This window comes from Macaca fascicularis, chromosome 2 (assembly GCF_037993035.2).
Source record: "Macaca fascicularis isolate 582-1 chromosome 2, T2T-MFA8v1.1".
NCBI lineage: Eukaryota > Metazoa > Chordata > Mammalia > Primates > Cercopithecidae > Macaca > Macaca fascicularis.
Genome location: NC_088376.1, coordinates 92,497,855 through 92,523,664, shown reverse-complemented (window position 1 = coordinate 92,523,664; position 25,810 = coordinate 92,497,855). Strand labels below are relative to the sequence as shown.

At 37.2% G+C, this 25,810-nt stretch overlaps 1 protein-coding gene and 1 long non-coding RNA gene across 2 annotated transcripts in view; both read left to right on the top strand.

The window, feature by feature from the left end:
* Nucleotides 1-16,607: 16,607 nt before the first annotated feature.
* Nucleotides 16,608-18,310, top strand: LOC135969515 (uncharacterized). The gene is made up of 2 exons (XR_010584778.2): nucleotides 16,608-16,765; nucleotides 18,132-18,310. It is a non-coding gene; the product is annotated as an uncharacterized lncRNA (long non-coding RNA).
* Nucleotides 18,311-21,643: 3,333 nt separating this feature from the next.
* CCDC39 (coiled-coil domain 39 molecular ruler complex subunit) overlaps nucleotides 21,644-25,810 on the top strand; it is a 63,957-nt gene continuing 59,790 nt past the window's right edge. The window contains exons 1-2 of the mRNA XM_005546462.5: nucleotides 21,644-22,038; nucleotides 22,296-22,387. Of these exons, the coding sequence (XP_005546519.4) occupies nucleotides 21,729-22,038; nucleotides 22,296-22,387 (402 nt within the window). The 5' untranslated portion in view covers nucleotides 21,644-21,728. The remainder of the gene's footprint in view (nucleotides 22,039-22,295; nucleotides 22,388-25,810) is intronic.

The following is a 25,810-nucleotide window of genomic DNA, read 5'->3' as shown; positions in this document are numbered from 1 at the left end:
AGGCCATGTTCTGACAGTGCCAAACCATAATCTCTGTTTTGTTTTTTCTCATAAACTACTTTGAATTGAACCTCTGTCACTTGAAAGAAATTGTCTTCCAGGTCCTGCTTAAATATTTATTTCACTAGGATGCCTTTCTGGACTGTGTTCTTATAGACCTCTTTTATTATACTGATTACCGGTTGCTTTTTAGAAGGTATACATACGTATTTAATCATTCCACTAGGTTCATTCATTCAGTAATGCTGGCCAAATGTTACCATATTTCTGACTGTGCTAGGCTGAAAGCTTGACTCCTACCCTACTTGGCATAAAGCCTGGTAAAGAGTCGAATTTTGAAAAATATTTATTGAATTGAATTGTGAAAGGTCATTGAAAGACCTTTGTGTCTTCACATTGTGCCAAATGACATGTATTTCTCTCTCCGTTCTAAACTCTGCACTGATAACAGAATCACAAATGATTAAAATATTTCACTGAAAATGTAAATTTTGCAAAAAAATACGTGAACTGGAGAACATGAGCTACATTCAAAGTGGAAAAAGGTTAGGTTTTCAAATCATAAACTCAAGCCATTTCTGTGTCTTACCTCTAAATAGCAGGTACAAATTGGTTTATTTGCATTTTCTTGGTTAATTACACATTTTGGAATGATCTTTCCATGTGGAAGTCATTGATAACAGGATCTAATTCCAGAGACCAAAGTGCCATTAGTTTCATTGAATTGAAGCATTTTCAGAGGTTGGAGTCAAAGCCTGGGAATTAGAAATTATGGGTCTTAATTACATCTTGGTCACAGATTGGTTGTTTTCTTGGAAGCACACAATCTCAAAAAATTCAAGTGCCTGTAAAATGAAGATGAGAATCTGTGCTGCCTTCAACTTCAGACCTTTATAGAGTTGAATGAAATAGTACCTATAAACACCTTTGAAATCCTAGGATTGTGTGCATTAATTACTTTCCTGAGCCTTTAAATCCAGCGGCTATTTCAGCATTATGAACCAATAAGTAAATTGGACTGTGCTCTTATAGACCTTTTTTATTATGCTGATTGCTGTCTGCTGTGATTAAGATCTCTTGATACAGTGATACACAATCTACTTGTTGGCAAATAAGTCAAAGGTAAAGGGAAGAGAAGGAAGCTGACCTGAACTGGGTACGTAAGTTACACCAGTTGGTGTTGGGCTTGGCTCTTTACCTACCTTTAATCCTTAGCAAATTTTTATGAGAAAGAGATAACATTTTACCCATAATGAAACTAAACCTTAGCTATGTCAAGTAATTTTCTTTAGGATCACGCAAGGAACAACTGGATGATGGTCTGTGTGCTGGTCTTTTGTATAATTAATTATTCTGTAAAAAGGGCTATGCTTTTGGTTCTGGCAGACTCAGCTGTTTACTTAAAACGTTTAATAAAAACTAGGCAACCATTATGGGTGTCTTATCAAAAGCAGTGCTATATATTTTATTGTTAATTATTGCCAACTATAAAAGGAACTTTAGGCTTTAAGGGTGTTTTTGCTTTATCAGAATGGCTCATAAACTTAGAAATTTAGCCCTTGAGTTTGTCTCTAGTTGGGACTAGGAATTCTATGGGTAGTCATTCTCGAGCTACAGATTCGGCATCATATTCACTTTGGAATCTTGCTGAAAAATCCAACCCTGAATCCATTTCATGTAGACTCTGAAGAGTGTGTGTGTGTGTGTGTGTGTGTGTGTGTGTTTACAATCTCCTTTCTCAGGTAGGAAATTATGACCCAAAATGATATATTTCTCTGGGAAAAGACTAAAGCCAGTTCTGTGGAGGCAGATAAGTGTAGGAAACCCAAGTTCTCTTTAATGTAACCTGGTTCCCTAAACTCACTCTCCAGTGGCAGATGTTTCTAAATCATCTCCAGAATTGACCTGTGATTCATAAAACCTGTTTGACAGAGTCATCACCTGGACCCAACATGTCCTCATTTCTCATTTTGGAGCAAGTCACAGCCAAAATAGTTAACAGAGGTGAAGAGGCGGCACTCTGGGTAAATATGTGAAGCAGCTAAAGTGAGAATCCTCTGGCAACAAGCCAAAAACCTTACCATGAAGGAGGCTGCACCCCATTCAACCAGCAGATAAGACAGGATAATACCTTCATGTTTCACTTGGTCAGTTCATAATGTACCACTCAAAAGGGAGCAAGTCTGTCAAGCTTGTGACTGCATTATCTGGTTTCCTTCACACTGCTCCTGCCATGCCTCCATTGTGTGGGAAGTGCATTACTTGTTGGAGCAGTGAGGCTCAACCAACGTGGAGAGCAGGCCTGGGAGGATTATGGTGAATGGCAGTGAGGCTCAGCTAATGTGGAGCATGGGGAGAGGTAGAGAGATGTCTAATAACACAAGCCCTGCTTTGCCTAACACAACCAGACCCAGTTGAAAAGCCGGTTCAGGTTTTGGTGGACAACTCTATCGGCAAAAGACAGCTAAAGTTTTTCTAAAGCTGTTTCTTTTGAGCTCAGAGGAAACAGTGTTAGGAGGTGAATACCACTCTCTTAATTTCATTTATTGAAAAAAAGGGGTGTGTGTGTGTGTGTGTGTGTGTGTGTGTGTGTGTGTCTGTGTGCATTCATCCTTCCTTATGTTGGCATATAAACATGGAAGTCTTTTTTGGAAATAGCCATAGAGTGCTATGGGGTAAAGGTATTTCATTGATATTCTTCTTGCACATAAGATGCATAATTTAACCTGATAATCCTTTCCCATGGAAACTGGCAGGCATCAAACAATATAGCATTGGTTTCTGATGATAATTAGGGTGTGTGAGGGTCCACATCTTGATTTAAGAGTTTATCTACATGTAAAAGCAAATAGTCTATAGCATAGTTAAAACAATCAGTATATATTGACTATGAATTTGAAATAGTTTCATAAAAATCATTATTTTTTAACTGAAATAGATATGCTAATCACATTGATCATGAAAACTGGCCTTAGAAAACCACAGGGATCATTTAAAACATGCAGAGTTTAACAAATTTAAATAGATCCACTCATAGATGATACCCTGCTTTTCCTCATCTCTCTGCCAAAGAAAAATTTAAATTCTTCAGTTGAGAACACCAACTAAAAAGTGCATAGTAGCTTTTACTAGAGAATCTCACATGCACATTTTTTTTAAGAGACAAAGTCTCTCTCTGTCACCCAGGCTGGAGTGCAATGGCACAATCATATTTCACTGTGGCCTCAAACTCCTGGGCTCAAGGGATCCTACCACCTCAGCCTCCCAAGAAGCTAGAACTACAGTTGTGTGCCACTATGACAAGCTCAATTTCTTATTTTTATTTATTTATTGATTTTTGTAGAGACAGGGTCGAGCCATGTTGCTCAGGCTGGTTTTGAACACCTGGCCTCCAACTATCCTCCCACTTCGGCCTCCCAAAGTGCTGGGATTACAGATGTGAGCAACTATGCTTCACATGCACTTTTAAAAATGAGCATTGAACAATAACAAAGGCTATTAATAAAAATAGCTACCATCTACTGAGTAACTACTATTTGCCCTACATAGTGGTGTTTTACATATGTTTTCTCAGTTAATTATCTCAAAAACCCTATATACTGATGAGGAAAATAAAGCCTATAGACTTCAAGGTCATATGGCTAAACTAAGTGTTGGATTTAGGAACGCAACCAAAGAGGACTGATGCCTGGAACTTGGCACTTAACCATCACTCGATCTTACAGTCACTAACACCAACAGAATGCAGAGACATAGCAAAAGGAGTTAAATGGCTTGTAATCTTGATAGATCTGGGGCAAGAGTTTCCAAATTGTCATTAGGAGTTACTCAGATTACATAAAATCAGCATTAAAACAAGCCAAGTAATCCTTCTTTTTTGCCAGCATGATATCAACAAAGGATTGACCAGGGAGATTAGATTTCCAGTTAATGTTTGTTATAGCATGGCTGTTCCTATAAATATACAATGTAAGCACCACTCCACTGTCTAAAAGACCCCAGACATGCTCCATTACAACCTCCTTAAATTACTTTAAAATTAAGATTTGCTATTTAGAAATATACTTTCATTATTTGAAAAAAATATATATTCAATAAAAAAACACCTATCACCTCATCACCCAAAGACCACTGTTTACTTTTTGTTGTTCTTCTAGTTTGTTTGTATATTCTTCTAGTTTATTTCTGTGCCTATATATGCCTACTTTTAAAATAAAAACTAGATATGTCATAATATTATTTCATGTATTGTCTTTTATTATCAATATATGCATGATGTTATTAATATAGTACTTGCTTCCTCTACAACAAAGTATTTATTTGTTACAGAGTGCCATATGAATTTACAACCATTTCTTTCCACTTTTTTATTGTAGAAACAGAGCTATAATGATAACTTCTTGTGTATATACATAATTACTTCTCAAGAATTTATTTCTAAAATTAAAACTACTGGATAGTGCAGTGATTAAGGACACTTAGATTCTGTAGCTGTAACTCAGCTTCACACCTTAACTGTGAGATTTTGGGAAAATCACTTATCTTCTAAGTGCCTCCATTTGGTTTTCTACAAAATGAAGATATTAGTACCTACCTGATTGTGTGGTCATTATTTTGGTTTTTAGTATATGAAAAACACTTAGAGCAGTGACTGGCACACTGCAAATACAACGTAGATGTTTGTAAAATAAAAAAAGTACTGGAGCAAAGGATATGCATCTTTTAAAAGACTTTAATAACATATTACCAAATTACCTTCCAGAAAGATTCCTCCAATCTTTATTCCTTACAGCAGCATGTAAGTGGAGTACTCATTTTCCTGTCCCCATGGAATAGTGGTTAAGAGTATGAGAGATCAGATCACCTTATTTCAAAATCTGGCCCAACCACCCAGTATCTGTGTTATCTTGGGAAAGCTATTTGAACACGCTAAGCTTCAGTTTTCTTTTTTTGTAAAATGGTGATGACAATAAATATCTACCTCATAGGAAACCAAACTGAGACAATATAAAGTGCTTTAAAAAGTGCCTAGGGTAGGCCAGGCTAGGCGGCTCATGCCTGTAATCCCAGCACTTTGGGAGGCCAAGGCAGATGGATCTCCTGAGGTCAAGAGTTTGAGACCACCCTGGCCAACATGCTGAAACCCCGTCTCTACTAAAAGTACAAAAATTAGCCAGGTATGGTGGTGGGCACCTGTAATCCCAGCTACTTGGGAGGCTGAGGCAGGAGAATCTCTTGAACCTGGGGGACGGAGGTTGTAGTGAGCAGAGATTACACCACTGCACTCCAGCCTGGACAAAAGAGTGAAACTCCGCCTCAAAAAAAGAAAACAAAAAACAAAAAACAAACAAACAAAAAAATGGTGCCTAGTAGTAAGGGATCAATACATGCTGATAGTCTATGTTTTTAAAAATGCCTAGTATAGAGTAAGGGATCAATAAATGCTGTTAGTCTATGTTTGCTGTCTCTTCATTTCAAAGATGAGGAAAATTAGGACCAGAAAATATGGCATCTATGGCTGAAGCATTAAGGTAATAGGTCAAAATGATGCAAGAAATCAAGTGGGAAAAAAGAAATATTTGGTTCTGGATGATAAATATTTTCTGCTTGACTGGCCAATATGGATATCTTTTAAAAAATGTCAGGATGCCTTCCTGTGCCTAGCGCTCAGCATGTATTTGTCAGAGACATGTACAGGGGAACCGAAAGGATGGTTACTAAACTTGTCACTGTGCGTTCAGAAAGGGGGGAATTTCATCTTGAAAGAAAGAATCAAGAAAATATGATTTTACAAGGAAAAATAATAGTCTATGTATCAGAGTCCTTTGAATAAAATCAGTTTTCCAAGTATCAGATGTGGAACTAGTGATTGTGCTCAAACCAGTCAGCAAAAGTTGTATTAGCTATTCTGTGCAAAACAACAACTAAAACCATCTGACAATGAACATAACTCTACAGATAAAATTTACCAATGATACTTGAGTAGACAGATTGAAACTAGGTGGTGTTCTGTTCTTTTTGGGTGCCACTGGCCAGCTTTTTATGAAAGTTAAGAGGCAGGACTGGATTCCCTGATTAGAGATGGTCTTGTAGAGTATAAGACTCATCAGAGGAGACCTACAATTCTGATGGCTTGAAAGATAAAGGATCTAGCATTATTCACTTTGGGGAGTTTAAGACAGATAATTTTGTTATTTTTCTCAAGTTTGGCCAAGATTCTTAGAAAGGAAAGTGTACAATGGTTTATTTCTACTGAGAGTGGAACTGTAGGAAGCAAATTTCAAACTGCAGCGTGAAAGATTTAAGTTAGAATGATTGAAAAAATTTTATTTGCAATATGCCCTGAGAAACACTGCAAATGATTAACAAGGAAAGCTATGCAAGATCTTCACAAGCATATAAAATAGGACTGTTTTTGTGTTTGTTTCACATTATTTTTGTGGGTCTTAACTAAAGGCAGGAGAATAGGCTAGGTAGATGCCCAAGGTTCCTTTCTATGATTTGACGATAAAAAAAACTTGATCCTATAAAGATTGCTCTGGTTTCTTTTCTATTGCAGCTACCCAAGGAATAGCTGTTGCCTTGACAACAAGAGACATTCTTAGGTTCCTCATATGCTAATAGGAAAATGGCCAATTTTCTTGTTCATTAAAGAAAACTGTTGGTTAATGTGTGCATCTCTCTCTCTTTCTCTTTCTTTCTTTTCCTCTTTCTCTGTCTCTCCCCTACCATTACTAGCTACCCTTCAATGAACCTTAGTGAGAGTCAGGGTTAAAAGAAAATAAGAAAGGGTAGAATAGTTTGTATCTTCAGAAATCCTCACTGAAGCTTAAAGAAACTCACTCATAAAGGAGTTTGGAGTAAGATAATGATATGGGAATAATAAGAAATTGGTGTTGAGTGTGGAGAGAAGAAAAAAATTTGATAGCGTAAAATTCTCAGCTTATGGTAGGACATGGTAGACACACTGACCGGATTCCAGGATGGAGTCAATGTAACTTCACAGGTGTGTCAACATGTGATGGCATTTGTAAGACAGTTTTTCAAATAACTGCTTCCAACTATCTAGGTACATGAATACAGGCAGTTCATCTGCTTTTGAATATACTGACTAGATTGTACTCAACTTGAGCTTTACATAGGATTTATGTGAATAAAACCATAGAATATGGCAGAAGAACAGCAATTACTTCCACATACAATTCACTAAAGTAACAAGCAACAATTAATTCCCCCAGGGCAAGAGCCATGGAATAATCCCTGTTTTCTCCTTTGCTACCTGAAATGTAGCCAAATACAAGCTAAGAAACAGATTGACAGCTGATAAAAAGTGCTTTGAGTAAACTTACCCATATATTATGTGGAGAGCTATAGCTCATAGAATAAAAGCAAGCCACCTCTCTGCAGTGTCTCTTAAATTAAAGCCTTAGCTATGAGAAAGCCAAGTGTCTTAGCCCAGTGGAGGGCTGCTTTTTCCATATAGCAGCATGGAAGTTCAAGCTGAAGCCTCATACCAGCCTTGTTTTTGTGCTGTGCTCACATGGGTGATGTGATGTGTACAGTATCATGACAAACACACATTTCCTCGTATCTTTACCCTGCATTTTTCTATATAGTGGTTACATGGTGGGTATGTTTTTTGTTTGCTGTTTTCACTACTTCTTGTTTCTCCAAGGATTTTTTTTTTTTTTGCATATTATTGTTGTTAGAAAGTATTTTTCTTTTAATTATAGGAGTAGTTCATGCTCATTGTAAAGAACATGAAAAAAGTTCAAGAAAGAGCAAGGAAGGAAATGAAAGATAGTGTAATTTCGAAGAGCAACACTGAAAGCAAAGAAAGCCATTGCCAATATTTCTTTTACTAACAACTAGTGCAGCATACGGGGCATAGAATTCCTGCCCCTTTTTTCTTTATTTCCTGTGCTGAGGCCTGGTCTTCCCGTGGACCCCGGAGAATTAGCTGATGTTTACAAACATACAGGTACTCGTAGGTGTTAACAGATACTCTGATGCCTTAAAGAGTGTGGTTGTTAGGAACATTGGAGATATATAAGCATTTGAAAAGTTAGGCAAAACCATGTTTACACTTTATAAGGTGATCGTAAAGAGATTTTGAAAACTTTGCTACTTGTGGCACAATATTGCTGGCAGATTTGGGGTTTTTTTCACCCCAAATCCCCTGGTCCCTGATATTTCCCACACAATGAGAAGAGCATCCTCTTGGTTGGCCCCACTTTAAAATAGTCACAAAGTCTTGCTTTCTGCCTCTTTTCTCCTATTTCACATTCTCCTTTCCTCTCATCTTTCCCATTTAAAATTATTCAATTTATGCCCATTGTCTACAAGAAAATATTTTTGTGATCTGGTATCTTTCAGCTTTTCCTGTCTTACGTCATGTTATTCTCCCAGGCAAATATTACCCCACAAAAGTCACCCTGTGACCAGCAGTGTTAAACTACTTGTATTTCTCCACTAATTACAAGTAGTTCCTTGGACTCCCCCAGCGAAGCTCAGGAGTTTCTACATTATTGTCTTTTTATTGTTATTCCCACCACCTGGAATGCACTTTCACCCAACTTTTTATGGGAACCTTTGTATTCCCATCTTAAAAGCTTCAGGTAAGAGGCTTTTCTTCCTGGGTGGCTCCTCTGCCTCTGCTGCCCTCCCACCTGGAGACATAGAAATGCTTGCGTTGGCCAGGCGCGGTGGCTCAAGCCTGTAATCCCAGCACTTTGGGAGGCCGAGACGGGCGGATCACGAGGTCAGGAGATCAAGACCATCCTGGCTAACACGGTGAAACCCCATCTCTACCAAAAAAATACAAAAAATTAGCCGGGCGCGGTGGCGGGCGCCTGTAGTCCCAGCTACTCGGGAGGCTGAGGCAGGAGAATGGCGTGAACCCGGGAGGCGGAGCTTGCAGTGAGCTGAGATCCGGCCACTGCACTCCGCACTCCAGCCTGGGCGACAGAGCGAGACTACGTCTCAAAAAAAAAAAAAAAAAAAAAAAAAAAAAATGAAATGCTTGCCTTGATGAGTCCTGACAGCCTTGCTATATACTGTGTGCACTTGGTCTGCTCTTGTTAATTGAACAAAAGTTCTGGAAGGCAACATTCTAGTCTTTTTTGTTCACAGATACATGTCCCCATCACCCTCTACTGAGAACATGTCACGTATTAGGTGCTCAATGACTGTTAATACAATGAACGCATGGATGTCTATTGGGTACCTAGTGCTAGGGAGCCGGTGCTAAATAAGGTGGATGCTGTCTGACTTATGTTGCTTTTAGAGTAATAGAAGACCAGGAGAAATAAAAAGTATAACAAACTCAAGGAGGCAGGACTGTACCATGATATCAAAAATAATGTATTAGGGGGCACATATAGGTTAGAGAAGGTTGGCATTCGCTGGGCAAATGAGAGAAGAGTACCCAAGCAGAGGGAACAGATGTGTGAAAGACTGAAGTGAGAGAGAACTTGAGGAAAAAAAAAATTTAGTCAGGCTAAAAATTGTAGTGTTAAGGTGAAGGTGAGTGAAAGATAAGGCTGGGGAAGAAACAGGGCCCAGTTCAGTTCAGGAAGGCCTTATATGCCATGCTAGCGGGGTCACAGAGAGCCATGGAGGAGTTTTCATGGGGAAGGGGTGATGTACTCAGATTTGAGGTTTGGAAAAATCACTTTGACAGAGGTATGGAGATGATATTAGAGAGTTCAGTTATGGAGGTCAGGAGTTCAGATAGGAGGCCGCTTCTGTGGTCAGTTCTCCACTTGATGGTAAACTCAAGGGAAAGGATAATCATTTTTTTCAGTGTTGTAACTTAAGGGCTTAGATCACTGTCTGAATGAATGCAACGTTTCTTTTATAAATGTAGAATTTTACTTATAACAATTATCATATCTCAAAAAAGTAAGAATTTAAAAGCTACTTCACTTGGGAAGTTCTATCCCTTTACAACCCATCTAGTCATTGGATCAATGTTACCACCTCTAGTTAGGCTAGTTACACAAAGGAGGTGTTAGCAGCACCCTACTCTGACCTCATCTACCAAGAGATATTTAAGTTGATTTATGTTATCCACTTTGCCTATATTATAATTGATCATTTTAATTATATATATTTTTGGTCTTTTTCATTAAGTTGTCGTTCTCTTGATGAAGATCATGTGCTTTTCTATTTTGTGTAACGTACCTAGGAGTAACCGATTATATCCTGTTTCCTTGAGTTTGTTCAAAGATAGGTAAAAGAGTTGAAGGAGATATGAATGAAGGAAAGAATAAATGATAAGTCATCTGAAAGGTTACTTCTGATTTTCCTATATTCGTACCAGAATTTAACCCTTAAACGGGTATAGTTCATCAACTAAAGCCATTTTATTAAGCCTTGTGTCAGCAGATTATGAATACCTGTATTATCTATAACACTGATTAGTGACCATAGCTCTCATTTTTCTTTTGAGTCAATGAAAAGAGCAAAAGAATTTTCAAAAAATTTGAAAGAATTTCATGAAATTGCATCATAATGAACTAAATCAAAATGTAATATGGTAAACTAATACAGCAATGAAAATATTCTAATTTTTATTTTAATAGTTGATGTCTCCCTTATCCTTGATTTACAATGCAATGACACTTTTCAAAGCATTTTGAGTGTGTGGGATAACATATTATAAATTTGCAAACTCAAAAGAGGCAAAAAAGGGATAACTTCTGATTCAGATTATATGTCAAGTTTAGTTGTATTTAGAGTAAATAAGAAACATAAATTAATTGTTTGTAGGTTGCAGAGTGATATGGATTATTTGTGCTGACACTTAAATATCATCACTGCTTTTCTAAAGCTTTCTGTTTTTTATGATCCATAAAGAAACATTAACTTATGTGACTAGATTAATCACTGATTCAACAAAAAACTTCATGTTTATAAATTTTTATATATCTAAGTTTATAACTTGAGTAACAAGCTGATTTATCCATTATGATCCTGAATTTAAACTTTTATTGCTAATTATTATCATTATTATGATTGCTTTAAAACAATAGCAACTAGCAGTTTTTAGAAGAATAAGAGGGACTATGATTTTTTTTGGATTTTTCATGGATTGGCACAGAGTTCTGTGTGGGGTCAACGATTTGTCATTTTAAAGTAAAAATGCACTGAGGGGAAAAATGTTAATAAATTGTTAGGTTGGTATCTGGTCCAAAATTATTTCTAGGGGGTTTTCTTCTTAAGTACATCTTTAAAGCTGCACCCAAAGATTTGACTCAGATGTCAAGAATAATGATCTTCATTATAATAGTAGACCTTGATGAGAGTTCTGGCTTAAAAGAAAAAAGAAAGAAAGAAAGAAAGAAAAGAGAGAGAGAGAAAAAAGCACTGTGGTACTTTACATATACAGACATGTAGCACCATCTACTGGATTAGAGTAAACGAATAAAATCCGTAAAGTGTGTTTTTTTCCACTAGTAAAAATGTGGACCTCTGAATATCAAAGCTTCTTAGAGTATTCGTTTAGCCAATTCCTTTGATTTTTAGGACTATTTTACTTGTATGTGAAAATACTTTGATATAAAGAGCCTTCTTTTCTTCTTTGTCTTGGGTTGTAGGAAATAGTCACAGAAAATTGTTAGCTTTTATTTCAAGTTACTCATCTACAGAAATTAATTACACACACACACACATACACACGCACACACACCCCTGTATCCAGGTTAATTACATAATAATAGACATACACATCCTTAAAAATATTAAGTAAATTACATAATTTTTTTTACAAGGCAATGGTTATCATGGGCAAAAACAAATTGTGAATGTGTATTTCCCAGAAAAGATATTGAAAATCTGTAATTAGAGAGGTCTTTACTGTACCTCTGCATTAGAAATTTTTTTTAATGTAGTTATGTCTCTCTGTTATTAGGATAAATAAATCCATAAGAATGATCCATTCATTAATTCATTATTAATTCAGTGAGTAGTAATGAAGAGATTACTATGTGCCAGGAACAATGATTAAAACACTGAAAAAAGTAACAATGATTTCAGAAATATTGCATAATATTTGGCTGTGAGTTTAATGTCCCTTTGTAAAGACTTACATCCATCTCTTTCATTAACAGTGCCCAACAGAACAGCCAACAATCTGATACAGCCTTGTGAAGTGGACATGTTTAAAGATTTTTATACTTACTGGTCAAGATAATCATCACTAAAAAAGCACTTTGTATAGATAAGGAAATTATGAAATAGGACAATTACAGGACCCCTCTGACATTTTCCCTGTGTGCCTTATTTCATTACCCAAGTCATTATCTATTTCATTATCCATTGTTATAAAATGCATTTCCTCAGGAGGTAGTGAGTACCTAATCAGTGGAAGTGTAAAAGCACTGCATGTTGCTGATGTACATTTTGTAGTAGGGGCAATCTTGGAGGTTTCTTCTAATTCTGGGGTTATAGGAATGCTGTGAATCTGGTCATGTGCAACTATATTAAGAATTAATTACATAAAAGAAGATCTGAACAAACAGAGACATTTACATATTTCTGGGTAGGAAGACAATATGATTAAATTTCAGTTCTTCAATTATTCTGCATATTCAAGAAAATTTCAGTGAAAATGCCTAGGACTCTTAAAAAAAACTTGACAAGTCAATTCCAAAGTTTGTTTGGAGGTGTAAGTGTGTGATACTAGACAGAATAATTGTGACGGTGGTGATAATATGTTTTGCACTACCATACTAAAAAGTTATGCTACTCAAAATAGTGTGGCACTTTTGTAAAGATAAATAAATCAATGAAACACTAGACATCCAGAAGCATATCTTTCCATGTATGAGAATTTAATATAAAAAGGATGCATTTCAAATCAAAGGAGAGAGATAAACTATTTAATAAATCGTCTATTGCTATTTGTTTTGAAAAAAGAGTTATGAATCTGCTTCCTCTCACACACAAACATACATTTCATGTGCATTACAAATTTTGCTGTAGAATATGTAATTACATAAATATGAGAAGAAATTATTGGAGACTTCTAAAATAATCTGGGAAAGGCCTTCCTCAGTGTAGCACAAAAAATAAAAATCACCAAAGAAAAGACTGACAGATGTAACTACATACAAATCTAAAACTCTTGTCATTCTCTTGTCATGCCTATTCTTTCTACGGATTTTTATTGAGCACTGTTATGTTCCAGGCATTACTCTAGATTCTGAATATAGGGTGAACAAAATGCACATGCTTCTTGCCACTAAGCTTAAGCAATTTTTTTTAAATGCATATGGTTCCTATTGTCATGCATCTTGTAGTCTAGGGGAAAATATAGAAAATAAGCAAATAGAAATGTAATTATTAATTGTGGTAAGTTGTTTGAAGGTAATTACTAAATGTGGAAAGGTTGCCAGGAGAGAACATAACTAGAAAAAACTGTATCAAATTAAATGGGCAGTTTAAATTTATATATAAACTGAAGAATATGGGGCCCTGGTGAATAATAAGGAACTAGCCATTAGGGAAGGAAAATGTTGTGGGAAGAGAGACGAGCATATCTGAAGACACTCCTTTTGTTTGTTTGTTTGTTTTGAAACAGGGTCTCACTCTGTTGCCCAGGCTGGAGTGCAGTGGTGTGATCTCACTGCTACCTCTGCCTCCCGGGCTCAAGCAATCCTCCCACTTCAACCTCCCGAGTACCTGGAACTATAGGCATATGCCACCATGCCTGGCTATTTGTTTTATTTTTAGTAGAGACAGAGTTTTGCCATGTTGCCCAGGGTGGTCTTAAACTTCTGGCTTCAAGTGATCTGCCCACCCCAGCCTTCCAAAGTGTTGGGATTACAGGCATGGATCACCATGCCCGGTCAGTTTTTTGAGGCTCTGGAGAAACAATTTTGGAAAGTTGGTGTGGCTGAAACGTAGTTAGTGAAGGAAGAGTTGGCAAGAGATGGGATGAGAAAAATAGGCAGAGGTCAGATCACATAGGACTTTGCAGACCAGTTAAGGAGTTTGGATTTAATTCTAACTAAACTAGGAGTCCATTGAAGAGTTTTAACCTGGGAAAAATTTGATTTAACAAAAGACAACCCTTAAAATGGCACAATTACTTTGGAAACAGGTCTCGTGTGTTTTTATAAAACTAATCATGCATTTATCTTTTTAATAACAATTTTATTTAAGAAACAGGGTCTTGGTACGTTGCCCAGCTGGTCTCAAACTCCTGAGCTGAAGCAATCCTCCTGCATCAGCCTCCTGAGTAGCTAGGATTATAGGTGTGTGCCCCATGCTGGCCCAAACACCTATCTTTCATCAGCAATTGCACTTCTTGGAATTTATTCAAGAGAAATAAAAGCATACGTCCACGAAAACACTTGTGCTGGAAGTACAGGTTAATAATTCTGAAACTACTTTAAATGTATACTGGGGCTGAAAAAAATAAGTACATGAATAATGGATTGTAGGAGCAAGATTTCTCAGGACCAGCAGGGAAGTTATAAATAGGTAAAAAGGGAAGGCTAGTACAAGTTTTATGGTACTGGGTGAGAGTCAGAGATAGCAATATGTGCTAGTGTTTAGCTTATGCATACAGAGGCAAAAACAATGATAGATATGTATGAATTCATGGGTTAATAATGTACATACATATATTATTTAGCTCTGACTCTGAGGGGACCTGAAAGCAATGACACCACCACAAAAACAAACATACCCAGAATCTAGATATTGGTTTCTACACACCATTCTCCCATAAAAGGAACCAGGGCTCCTTGGAGAAATGGCTGATTCTTGAGTTGGGTTAGGAGAAATACAAGATGAACCTGAAAAGTCATGCAGTACCAGAAAGTAAGGAGGTGCTCAAAAACAAACCAAATGAAACAAAAACAAAAGGATGAAGGCATGTCAAAGACACACAGGGACCAATGGCCAAGGCTGGAACAAATTGAGCCACAAAACGAATAACATTGTTTGGATTATAACCCCAAATATAAAATATACATTTGTCCATAGTAACATAAAAAGATTGAGCAAATAAATAAAGAAGAAATAGTGTTATTTACAGAAAAATTTTAAATAATATATGTAGATTCTATTCTTTTAGGAGATAGAGCTTAATCTCCCTCTTTTGAGACCAGGCTGAACTTAGTAAATTGCTTCCAAGTAATTGGGTATGGATGGGAAAAAATAGTAACTTCACAGTGAAGAAACCTGGCAAACATTATCATAACAGAATGACTGAAGGTAAAATCACAAGTGATGTCATGGAGACATCATATACCTCTGATCTCATGTGATGAGGACACTTCACCTCTGTGGTTTTCTTTCCAAAAACCCCTAACTCCAGCCTAACCATGTGACAACCATCAGACAAAATCAAACTGAGGGATATTTTACACAATATTGGATGAGTCAGTGCTCCTGAATACTGTCAAGGTAATGAAAAAGAAAAAAATTGAGAACTTATTACAGACACGAGGGAGATTAACGAGATAAAACAATAAAATGCAGTGTGATATGCTGGATTGGATTCGGGAACAGAAAATGAACATTAATGGAAGAACTAGAAAGTCTGGGTTAGGCGCAGTGGCTCACATCTGTAATCCCAGCACTTTGGGACGCTGAGGCGGGCAGATCACAAGGTCAGGAGTTCGAGATGAGCCTCATCTCTACTAAAAATGCAAAAATTAGCCAGGTGTGGTGGCGGGCGCCTGTAATCCCAGCTATTCTGGAAGCTGAGGCAGGAGAATCACTTGAACCTAGGAGGCAGAAGTTGCAGTGAGCCGAGATCATGCCACTTCACTCCAGCCTGGGCGACAGAGTGAGACTCCATCTAAAATAAAACAAAACAAAAATTCAAGTGTAGCTAGTAATGTAGCACAGCTGGCTTCTTCATTTTGACAAATGTACCATGATAATGTGAAATAATAGCATTGGGGAAACTAAAACTTGGTGAGGGGTATCTGGAAACTCTGTTTACTATCTTTGTAAATTTTATGTAAATCCAAAACTATTCTAAAATAAAAAGCGTGTTAAAAAGACTGGTACAAGGATGTTTATAATAGCTTTATTCATAGTTGTCCAAACCTGGAAACAATACAGCAATAAAAAGAAACACAAACTATTGCTATGTACCACAATTATGGATAAATATCAAAAACATTATGCAGAGTGAAAAGAAGTGTGTTATTTCAAAAAGTACAAACTGTCCTTGTATGAGTCTGGGTCCAGTGAGGAGAAAGAAACCACATAGTAACTTAATAGAGAAAGTTTAATATAAAAATTGTTCATTATAACAGAGAATAAGAGTCACAATGATTGACTATTAAGATGTAAAGAACTCTAAGGAATATAAAAATAGCAGCTATAAGGAGCAGCCAGTATCCCTAAAGCTGAAATACAGTACCCAAGGAAGAGACCTTCCCTCCCCCACCGCAGCGTTCAGAGAATGGCCGAGTTGTTTTGGTGCAGTGGAACTGACTGAAAATCTATTCTTTATGATGCTAGGAAATCTGTTAATTGGAAGATGTCTCACCAGAGGCACTCTGCTACGGAACTGCCCAAGTGAAGAGTTCAGAGTGGGGTGGGGTGCTAAGGAAAGCTTCTGGATGCTGCTACCTGCTACACTTTGCAGGAGCTGGGAACTGGAGAAGTCACAAGCACTGCAGGAGCCTAATGCTGGAGAAAATGCCTGTGATGCAGGGGCTGGACACTGGAGAAGCTGTGTGCAACACAGGAGCCAGGGGCTGGAGAAGCTGTGTGTGCTACGGGAGCCTGCCAGGTGAGCTCATGGAAACCAGAAAGAAAAACAAAGAAAAAAAAAAAAAAAAAAACCAAACTATTTTCCTTCTGCAAAGTATCTCCTGTACCCTCTGTTGATAAAGCTTAATTTTATGCCAACAGCCAAAAGAGAACTCTGTAAAGAGCCCATACAGTTTTAACAGAACAGGCAAAATGGGTGAATTTGGAGCTGAAAGGCAATAAATTATTAACTGGTACAATATGGTACCTTTCTGTATATTTGGAATTTTAAAAGAAAGAAAACTTACAATAGAAAAATAAAAACCTGGAAAAATAGTTGTCTCTGGGGATTTGGGGAGGTGAGAGCAGGGACTGACTAGAAAGAGGCATGAGGGAATGTTTTATGGTAGTGGTAATATTCTATATCTTGAGAGAAGTTTAGGTTAACCAAGTCATGCATTTGTCAAAATGCGAGATTTTTGTATTTCTTTGTGTGTAAATTTCACTGTAGAAGAAAAATGTAAACAAAAGTAAACATATGCATGGTAAAGTATTTAAGAAGGAGGTATATTAATTCTTACAATTTATTTTGAAATGCATGAAGAAATAATATGGATTGATGGATGAATAGAGAGATAAACGTATGATAACACAAGAAGAGGCAAATATTAATGGCAGGATCTAGGTACCAACTAGATCTAGAGGTCATTGGTGCTCATGGTAAAATTATTTCAGCCTTTTTTATGTTAAAACATTTTGGAATTTGATGTCAGAAAGAAAAGATTACCTTAATTGCTGAGGGGAGGATGGATTTTAGGAGAACAAGAGCAGAAGTGGGCAGATTGATGGGGAGACAATTTTGGTAATGTAATGACAGGTGATGAAAGCCTAAATTAGAGTAGTGGTAGTGGAGATGGAGAGCAGTAGGATCAGTACAGCTTTGGGGGCTGAAAGTGAGATGTAATAGTGATGGTTTGAAGATGGGAGGTGAGGAAAAGGAAGGAATCAGTAATCACAGTCAGGATTTGATTTTATACAGTTCAGTAGATGGTGGTGTGTTGGCTGTGTAGAGAAGACAGAGAAACAGGTTTGAAATATGTGCAGTTAAAATCAAGAATTCTATCTTAGACCTGTGAATCGGGTTTAAGATATCTATAAGACATCTTGACGGAATTGTCTAGTAAGCAGCTGGATGTACGTTTGGAGAACAGAAGAGAGATCTGGGCTAGAGAAATGTTAAGAGTAAAATCAAGAAAATATCAGCAGTTTTGGACTGAGTTGGGTCCCTCCCCTGCCCAAATTCGTATGTTGAAGCCACTCCCAATTTGACTGTATTTGGAAACAGGGCCTTTACCGAGGGAACTAAGGTTTAAAGAGGTCATGACTGCGGAACCCTCATCCAACAGGACTGGTGGTATCCTTATAAGAAGAGAAAGAGACACCAGCAATGCATGTGCACAGAGAAAAGACCATGTGAGGACACGGCCATCTGCAAGCCAAGGAGAGAGGCCTCACCAGAAACCATCCCTTGCTCTTGAATTGCTAGCCCCCAGAACTGTGAGAAAATAAATTTCTGTTAAGCCACCTAGTGTATGATATTTTATTATGGCACTCCTAACAAACTAATACACCTATCATGGCATTTAAAGACATGAAAATGGATATCATCACCTAGGAAGCAAGTGTAAGAAGAGTAGAGGGATCAGCTTTGAGTCTTGAGGAATACCAATGTTGAGTGGCCAAATGAGCCAAGATAAAGCAGCAAAGGAGATTAATAAAGTTAATGGGAAACTGAGAGGAAAAAAAAGTTATAAAAGCCAAAAGAGGAAAATGTTTTAACAGGGAAGGAACAGCTGAGTTTAATGCTGCTGCTAGATTGGGTAAGTTGATGATGAAAGAGTTCGCTGTATAGGAAGCATGCTGATGGCAACAAGGGTAGTTTCTGAGCCATGCATGGCAAAATACACTAAAAACAAAGTCAAACAGAAGCCTCCAAAAACAGACTGGGAGAAAACTCTTTACACACACACACACACCCCACACCACACAGAAAGAGAGAGAGAGAAAGAGAGAGAGAGAGAGGGAGAGAATACTATCCGTAACACAGAAAGCACTGCTATAATTCAATAAGATCACTGAATAGGGAAAAACTGGGCAAAGAATATGATAAAGAAATTCTTAGAAGAAATTTGATGCTTGGTCTCACTTATTAGGGAAATGTCCATTAACTACGAGATACCGCATTTTGTTGTTTATATTGTAAAATATTTAATATTTTGTAATATCCAGGTATGCAAAGATACTCTCATATTTTTGGAGAATATGTAAAGCCTTTTTGAAGAATAATTTAGTGTTACCCATCAAAATAATATTGCTTATATCTGTTTTCCATTAATTTTACTTCTAAGAATTTTTCCTGCAGAGAAATTTACATAGGTATGCAAGATTATATCTTATTTCACCAAATCTAACTTCATTGATTAAAAAGATGCATCTCAATTTCAGAGATATTAAAATGTGAAAATAAGTATAACCAGAATTGATGAAATGCAGTATTATCAAGATGTGCATTGCAGCATTGTTTAAAAGTTATAATGGATAATGCTGAATTTTAAGTTTCTATAAAAAGACTAAGGTAGATTCAAATGTACTGACATGGAAACATGGCCACTATTGTTAAGTGAAAAGAATGGATTTGCGGAAGAATGTTTACTATATGATTATATTTATGTAGGACAAAATTGACATATGTAAATATTTAAAGCTTCATTTAAAAATGCTGGTTAGGTAAACACTAAACAGTGGTACTCTCTTACAAGGAGGATTGGCATGGAGGTGAAATATATCTTTTTCTTTTACTTCATAAATAGAAGTATTTTTTTCTATCTTTTTAAACAAAGATAACATTATTTTTGCAGAACAAATAAACTTTATGTTTTAGCCTTAGCAACTTGATCTGGTAAATTTAAGGGAATAAGATAGTAAAACACCTTCTTTAGCATGTTGGAAATAAATTGAGCATTTCAGCAACAAAGCTTATAAAACTATGGGTTTTATTTCCAAAGCTAGATCTGGATGAATACAAATAGAGTTATGGTCTAGAACTTGTAGAATTCGAGTGAGAACTAGGTGATATGAGATGTCGTGATGATGAGGTAGAGAAGCAGGGATACCATTTTAAGGCAGAATTGTAGAATTTGGAGAAAGCATGGGCATTTCATCTAGAAGTAAATATCACATAATTGTTATCCTCAAATTCAGGAAATGGAATCTTTGAGAAATGAGACATGGGACTCTCAGAGCTTCAGTTGCTAGACTTCTTATGCCCATATGGTGTAAACGCATGGAACTTACCTATGTAACTGTTTCTGCAGGACATATTCCTAGAAGTAAAATTAATGGAAAGATGAAAAAGACTCCACAGTCATGCATTTGGCAGCTACAGCTGACACTGAGAGGGGTGCTTCAACTCATTGGCACAGGTCAAGGCAGCTCAGTATTCATATTAAAAACTGGGATGGTAAACTAGGTAATTTTAAGATACATGGGTGGTAATAATACCAATTATTTTATTTTATTTTTATTTTTTGCTTTATTAAAATGTAATTAAATGTGACTGGTTTCCTTAGCTCTTGTGAAGGTATTTTCATAGGTGCAGAGTTGTTCAAATGATGTTTCTGTGAGGGCTGATTGCTGGAAGTCTTTTGTTCTGCCATTTTCCTCCCCACCTTTGACCCAACACCAATAATTTTAGGAAGCCGCATTGCCACAACAAATCTCAAGTATAAATAACTATGTACCATCTTAACATAAGCTGAATACTAACATTTTCATTAGTTGGAATGACTACACTATTATAAAATAAGCAATGATCATTTATAAAGGATTAAATATCATTATATCTAAAATTCCACTATTCCATACAGGTCAAAATTTCTTCTACAAGTTGAGCCTTTCTCCCCAGCCTTTAATCATTGTAGAAAGGGGGAATAAAATGCTTTGCTAATTCTAGTCTTTACAGGCACAAAGTCCACGAGATTAAGTTTATAGAAAACAATGTAGGCACAAAGAGACAAAGCTCCTACAGGAGGATTTCAGAACTATAGTAACAAATCGACTGTAAAAATACATTTTTAAGACAGTGAAAATATGAATCTGAAATGGTTATTAGATGATATTGAAGAATCGTTGTTTTTTTAAGCTGTGATAATGATATTGTGCTTGTTAGATAACATTAACCACTCTTCTACCAATACATTCTCAAGTATTTAGGGATGTAATGTCATGATGTCTATGATTATCTTTTACTTGAGCAAAAGATACAGATGATGCTAATATGGCAAAATATGAATGCTAAATGAAGGTGATGCGTATATAGCAGTTATTTATACTTTGCTTTCTATTCCCATATACATTTAAAATATTTATAATAAAAGTTTAATAATGTCTAGGTAAAATAAAATTCGAAAGAGCAAAAAAAGGTTACAGGTGGCTATTGGATACGTAAAATTAATTCATGCACAACATCCCTTCTTTGCCTAAAGAAGCCTCAGTTTAATTTACCCAGAAAATGAAAGGATTAGATTAGTTGATTGTTTTGTCCTTTCCAGTTCTGAGATACTATACAAGACAGACTATAACTCAAATGCCTACCCATGCCAAGCAGGTAATTCAAATTAGTGAATTGGTAAAGTGCTTGTCGGTCTAAAGGGGGCGGCTCTCTAGCGGAACATTACCTTTTGATAATGGGGATTGTGTCACCTACCCTTTTTCTAAGCGGAGGAAATACAGAAATTTATGCGAAATTCCACACTTTAAATGTTAGCAAACGAAAATGCAAAGAAAAATGCAAGTATGGGAATGGTGCCAGAGGGGTCACCATACCGCGCTACAAGTGTGCGGCCTCCCAGCGGACCGCGTCTGCGGTCAACCGCGACGGGGTGAGTAAGCGCGGTGAGGAAGGCTGGCCGACTGAAAGAGGCGACGATCACAACATCCCAGTGATGCCAGAGAGAGAGTTCTGTTTCCAAACACCAGTTCACCCCGGTCTACTTTCACCTACTGTAGTAGCTGATGAAATCTACACAACACAGCAAACACAACTTGAAATGAAACGTAGTTTATTATCTCTGTTGGCTTCCGTCTTCCCCCAGGCAATCGGAGGATCCTGTGGTTTACTTCCAGTCACCTGCCCGGTGGTCCTCCAGCCCGCTCCGGGGGCCACAGGTTTCACACGCTCCGGGAGCGATCCGAGAGCCGCCTTTTCGTGGAAAGTTATGCTGCCGCCTGGCAAGCTCGGGAACCTCGGGAGGGGTAAGTTGCTGCTCTTCCCTCAGTGCTCAAGGTGAAAAAAAAGGTTGTTCGGCCTGGAGGCAGGGATTTCTCAACCGGAAGTTTCGCCTTTGGTCTGGAGCGCTTCCTGTTTGGTAACTAAGGACGCGGGAAGGTTGGTAGGGCTCCCGCCGCAATTACCGCGGCGCTGTGCAGGTGCCTGGGCTTGACGCGGGTGCTGTTCACCCGATGTACAAGAAGGCGGATCTTTGTTCTGTACCTTCTCTATCCGTTTGCAGTCATGAGTAGCGAATTCCTGGCTGAGCTGCACTGGGAGGATGGGTTCGCCATCCCGGTGGCGAACGAGGAGAACAAGCTACTGGAAGATCAGGTGAGATCAGTTGAAGAAGGCGGGAGGAAGCAGAGAGGGCCTGCTGGGGGGCGTTTTCTGGTTGGCAGTACTACCCCAGCCCTTTTATTTCTCTCCTTTCCTAATCCTGTGCTTCCTCTAAAACTCCTCCCACCATCGCCCTCCTCCCTTACCCTGTCTATTTCAGTAATTGTTAAGCATTTAAAAATGTTATTAAAACCATAATTGACATTTAGGGTTATAAAGCTCGAATTATTACTCCCTCATGCCCGTTCCTCTTATTTCATTCCTCCTGGCGGGAGAGGAAAGGCTGGTTCTGACGCCCGCTTTTTGCTTGCTCAAAAATTAAAGAGCTGCTTGGAAAAGAACTTCTGAGGTTTGCATAGCAACGGTTATTTGCGCACGTTTATAAATTAAACACTAGAAGGTTCATGTTTCTTTGTGAGTTTCCGTCTATAATGTTTAAAGCTGAAAGTGACTTGAGATGTTTTCAACAGGAACAGCCCAGTAAGAATGTGAAATGTGCAGTTTACAATTTTTCAAAGAGAAGATTGAGTTGTCACAGATTGACATAAGAAATTTTACCTTGTAAGGACGAACTTATACTCACTACAATTCATAGCAGTTGTTTAAAAAAAAAAATTGCAGGCCGGGCACAGTGGCTCACGCCTGTAATCCCAGCACGTTGGGAGGCTGAGGCGGAGGGTCCCTAAAAGCCAGAAGTAAACCAGCTTGAACAACAAAGCGAGACCCCCCACAAACCCCTCCCACCTCATCTCTACGAAAAAATAAAAATAAAAAAATAAAAAGTTGCAGCCGGGTCAGCAAATTTTGAAAAACTGTGGTGGTGATTTGTGTAGAAGAAGGTCCAAGAATAACAGATGATGCTTACACAACTTTACAAAACGGAACAGAAAGTTTTCTCAGCTCTAAAAAAGGAAAATGAAAATCCCGTGACTCTACCTTTTGAAAAGAATGGAAATACTTTTTAAAACGTTCTGACCTATTTACTCATGTGTAATTTAGAAGACTGCAATTTTTCCCCAAAGAAGGGCAATATTAAGAAATAGAAGAAATCTAGCACTGAGTACTGAGGAATTAATACTAAGTATCCAGCCCTGGGTTCAGATCCTACTTACCAACCCTAATCCTGCTTCTTTTTCTGTAAAGTGGAGATGGAGATAAACAAACTAATTACTTCGCGGGCTCTAGGAACATAATATGGGTTAAAGCTCCATCCAAATTTTAGGTTTTAGTATTATTGCTTATTGTGTCTCACAGAATTTTTATGTACATATTACCTATATTAGCTATTTTTAAAAATTACAGAGCCATATAGAGAAGAAAAAAGAGGACCACAATTGCATTATATAAATAAACTCTGACATTTAAAAAGCAACTCCTGTAAATTTAAGATATTCAAACAGAATAGAAGGGTATGAGATAAAAACATAAGGTATTCCCTCCCCAAAGTGTCCGCTGTACTGTAGAAATGACTATCGTGGCATTAAACACACATTTCAGACATCTTGGTATACAGATATACAGAAAGAAGAGAAAAATGAGGAGTATTATAATGGAATTCTGTTATATATATGCTGTTTTTAACACAATATTAATTTTAGTATTTGAGAGAAGAAAAAGCAGTTGTTGAATTTCAGGTAAATATTACTTGATCACAAGAGGTGTTGATTGCTAAAAAATTCCCCTAAGTTAAGAAAAACTACTTAAGAAAAAATAGTTTTTAAGAACTCTATATTTCAATTATAGATGACTGAATGTCTCTGATTTTAAAGAATAAGTTAGCACTCTTACACATTTTCCCATGTCCTCTTCCCCTATTAAAAATAATGGTTTTTATCATTTTTAATATTATCAAGTTTTATTTGCATTTGATTCAATGCCCTTAATTTATCACAAGTGTTTAGTGTTAGTTTTATACTTGATTTGCTCTAATGGTCCTTACTGCAGTCACTTTTATTCAGTTTATCTTTCTTGAACTTTTCTTTTGATTTGTCTTTTGGCTGGCTGGATTTTATCCTCAAATGATTGTTGCAAGAAGGGCCCGTAGTACTGTGATTTTAATTTCTTGCATCCTAGATTGCCAGTCTACTTGCATTGCCTGCTTTGAGTTTATACATCTTAAATCAAAGTATCAGATCTTCAAGGTACTCTTCTATTCCTTCTGCCCCCTACTTCCCACCCACTTCCTTCTGGAGTACCCTATTTTACAATATGTACAGATTTCCCCACAGACCTGTTTTACAACTGTTACCTTAGAAATTCTCTTTATTCTTCTGCTGAGTTGAGGCTGTATTTCCTAGATCACATACCTTCATTTTTCTTGTATAGGCATACCTTCAAGATACTGTGAGTTCAGTTCCAGACCACTGCAATAAAGTGAACGTTGCAATAAAGCAAGTCACACAGTGCATGTAAAAGTTATGTTTACTTTTACTTCAGTCTATTAGGTGTTCAATAAAAAATACCTTAATTAAAAATACTTTATTGTTAAAAAATATACTAACAAGTATCTGAGCCTTCAAGGAGTTGTAACCATTTTGCTGGTGGAGAGTCTTGCTTTGATGTTGATGTTTGCTGACTGATCAAGGTGGTTGTTGAAGGTTCAAGTGGCTGTGCCAATTTTTTAAAATAAGAGAACAATGAAGTTTGCTGCATCAATGGATTCTTCCTTTCATGAAAGATTTTTCTGTAGCGTGCAATAATATTTGATAACATTGTATGCACAGTAAAACTTTCAAAGGTGGAGTCAATTCTCTCATACCCTGCTGCTGCTTTATCAAATAAGTTTATGTAATATTCTAAATCCTTGTAATTTCAACAGTGTTCACAGCATCTTCACTAGGAGTAGATTCTATCTCAAGGAACCACTTTCTTTGCTCATCCATAAGAAACAACTTCTCATCTGTTCAAGTTTGTTATTAAGATTGCAGCAATTCAGTCACATTTTCAGGTTCCCCTTTTAATTCTAGTTCTCTAGCTATTTCTACCTTATCTGCAGTTACTTTCTCCATTGAAGACTTGAACCTCTCAAAGTCATCCAGGAGGGCTGAAATATTCTTCTAAACTCCCATTAATACCGATATTTTGATCGTCTCTTATGAATCATGAATGTTCTTAATGGCACCTAGAATGATAAATCCTTTTCAGAAGGTTTCCAGTTTACCTTGCTCAGATCCATCATAGGAATCACTATCTATGGCAGCTATAGCCCAACAAAATGTATTTCTGAAATAAGTCTTGAAAGTCAAAATTTCTTCTTGATCCATGGGCTGCAGAATGGATGTTGTGTTAACACGCATGAAAACATTAATCTCTTTGTACGTCTCCATCATAGCTCTTGGGTGACCAGGTGCATTGTCAATTAGCATTAATTTTTTGTTTGTTTGTTTGAGAGGGAGCCTTACTCTGTTATTATCCAGG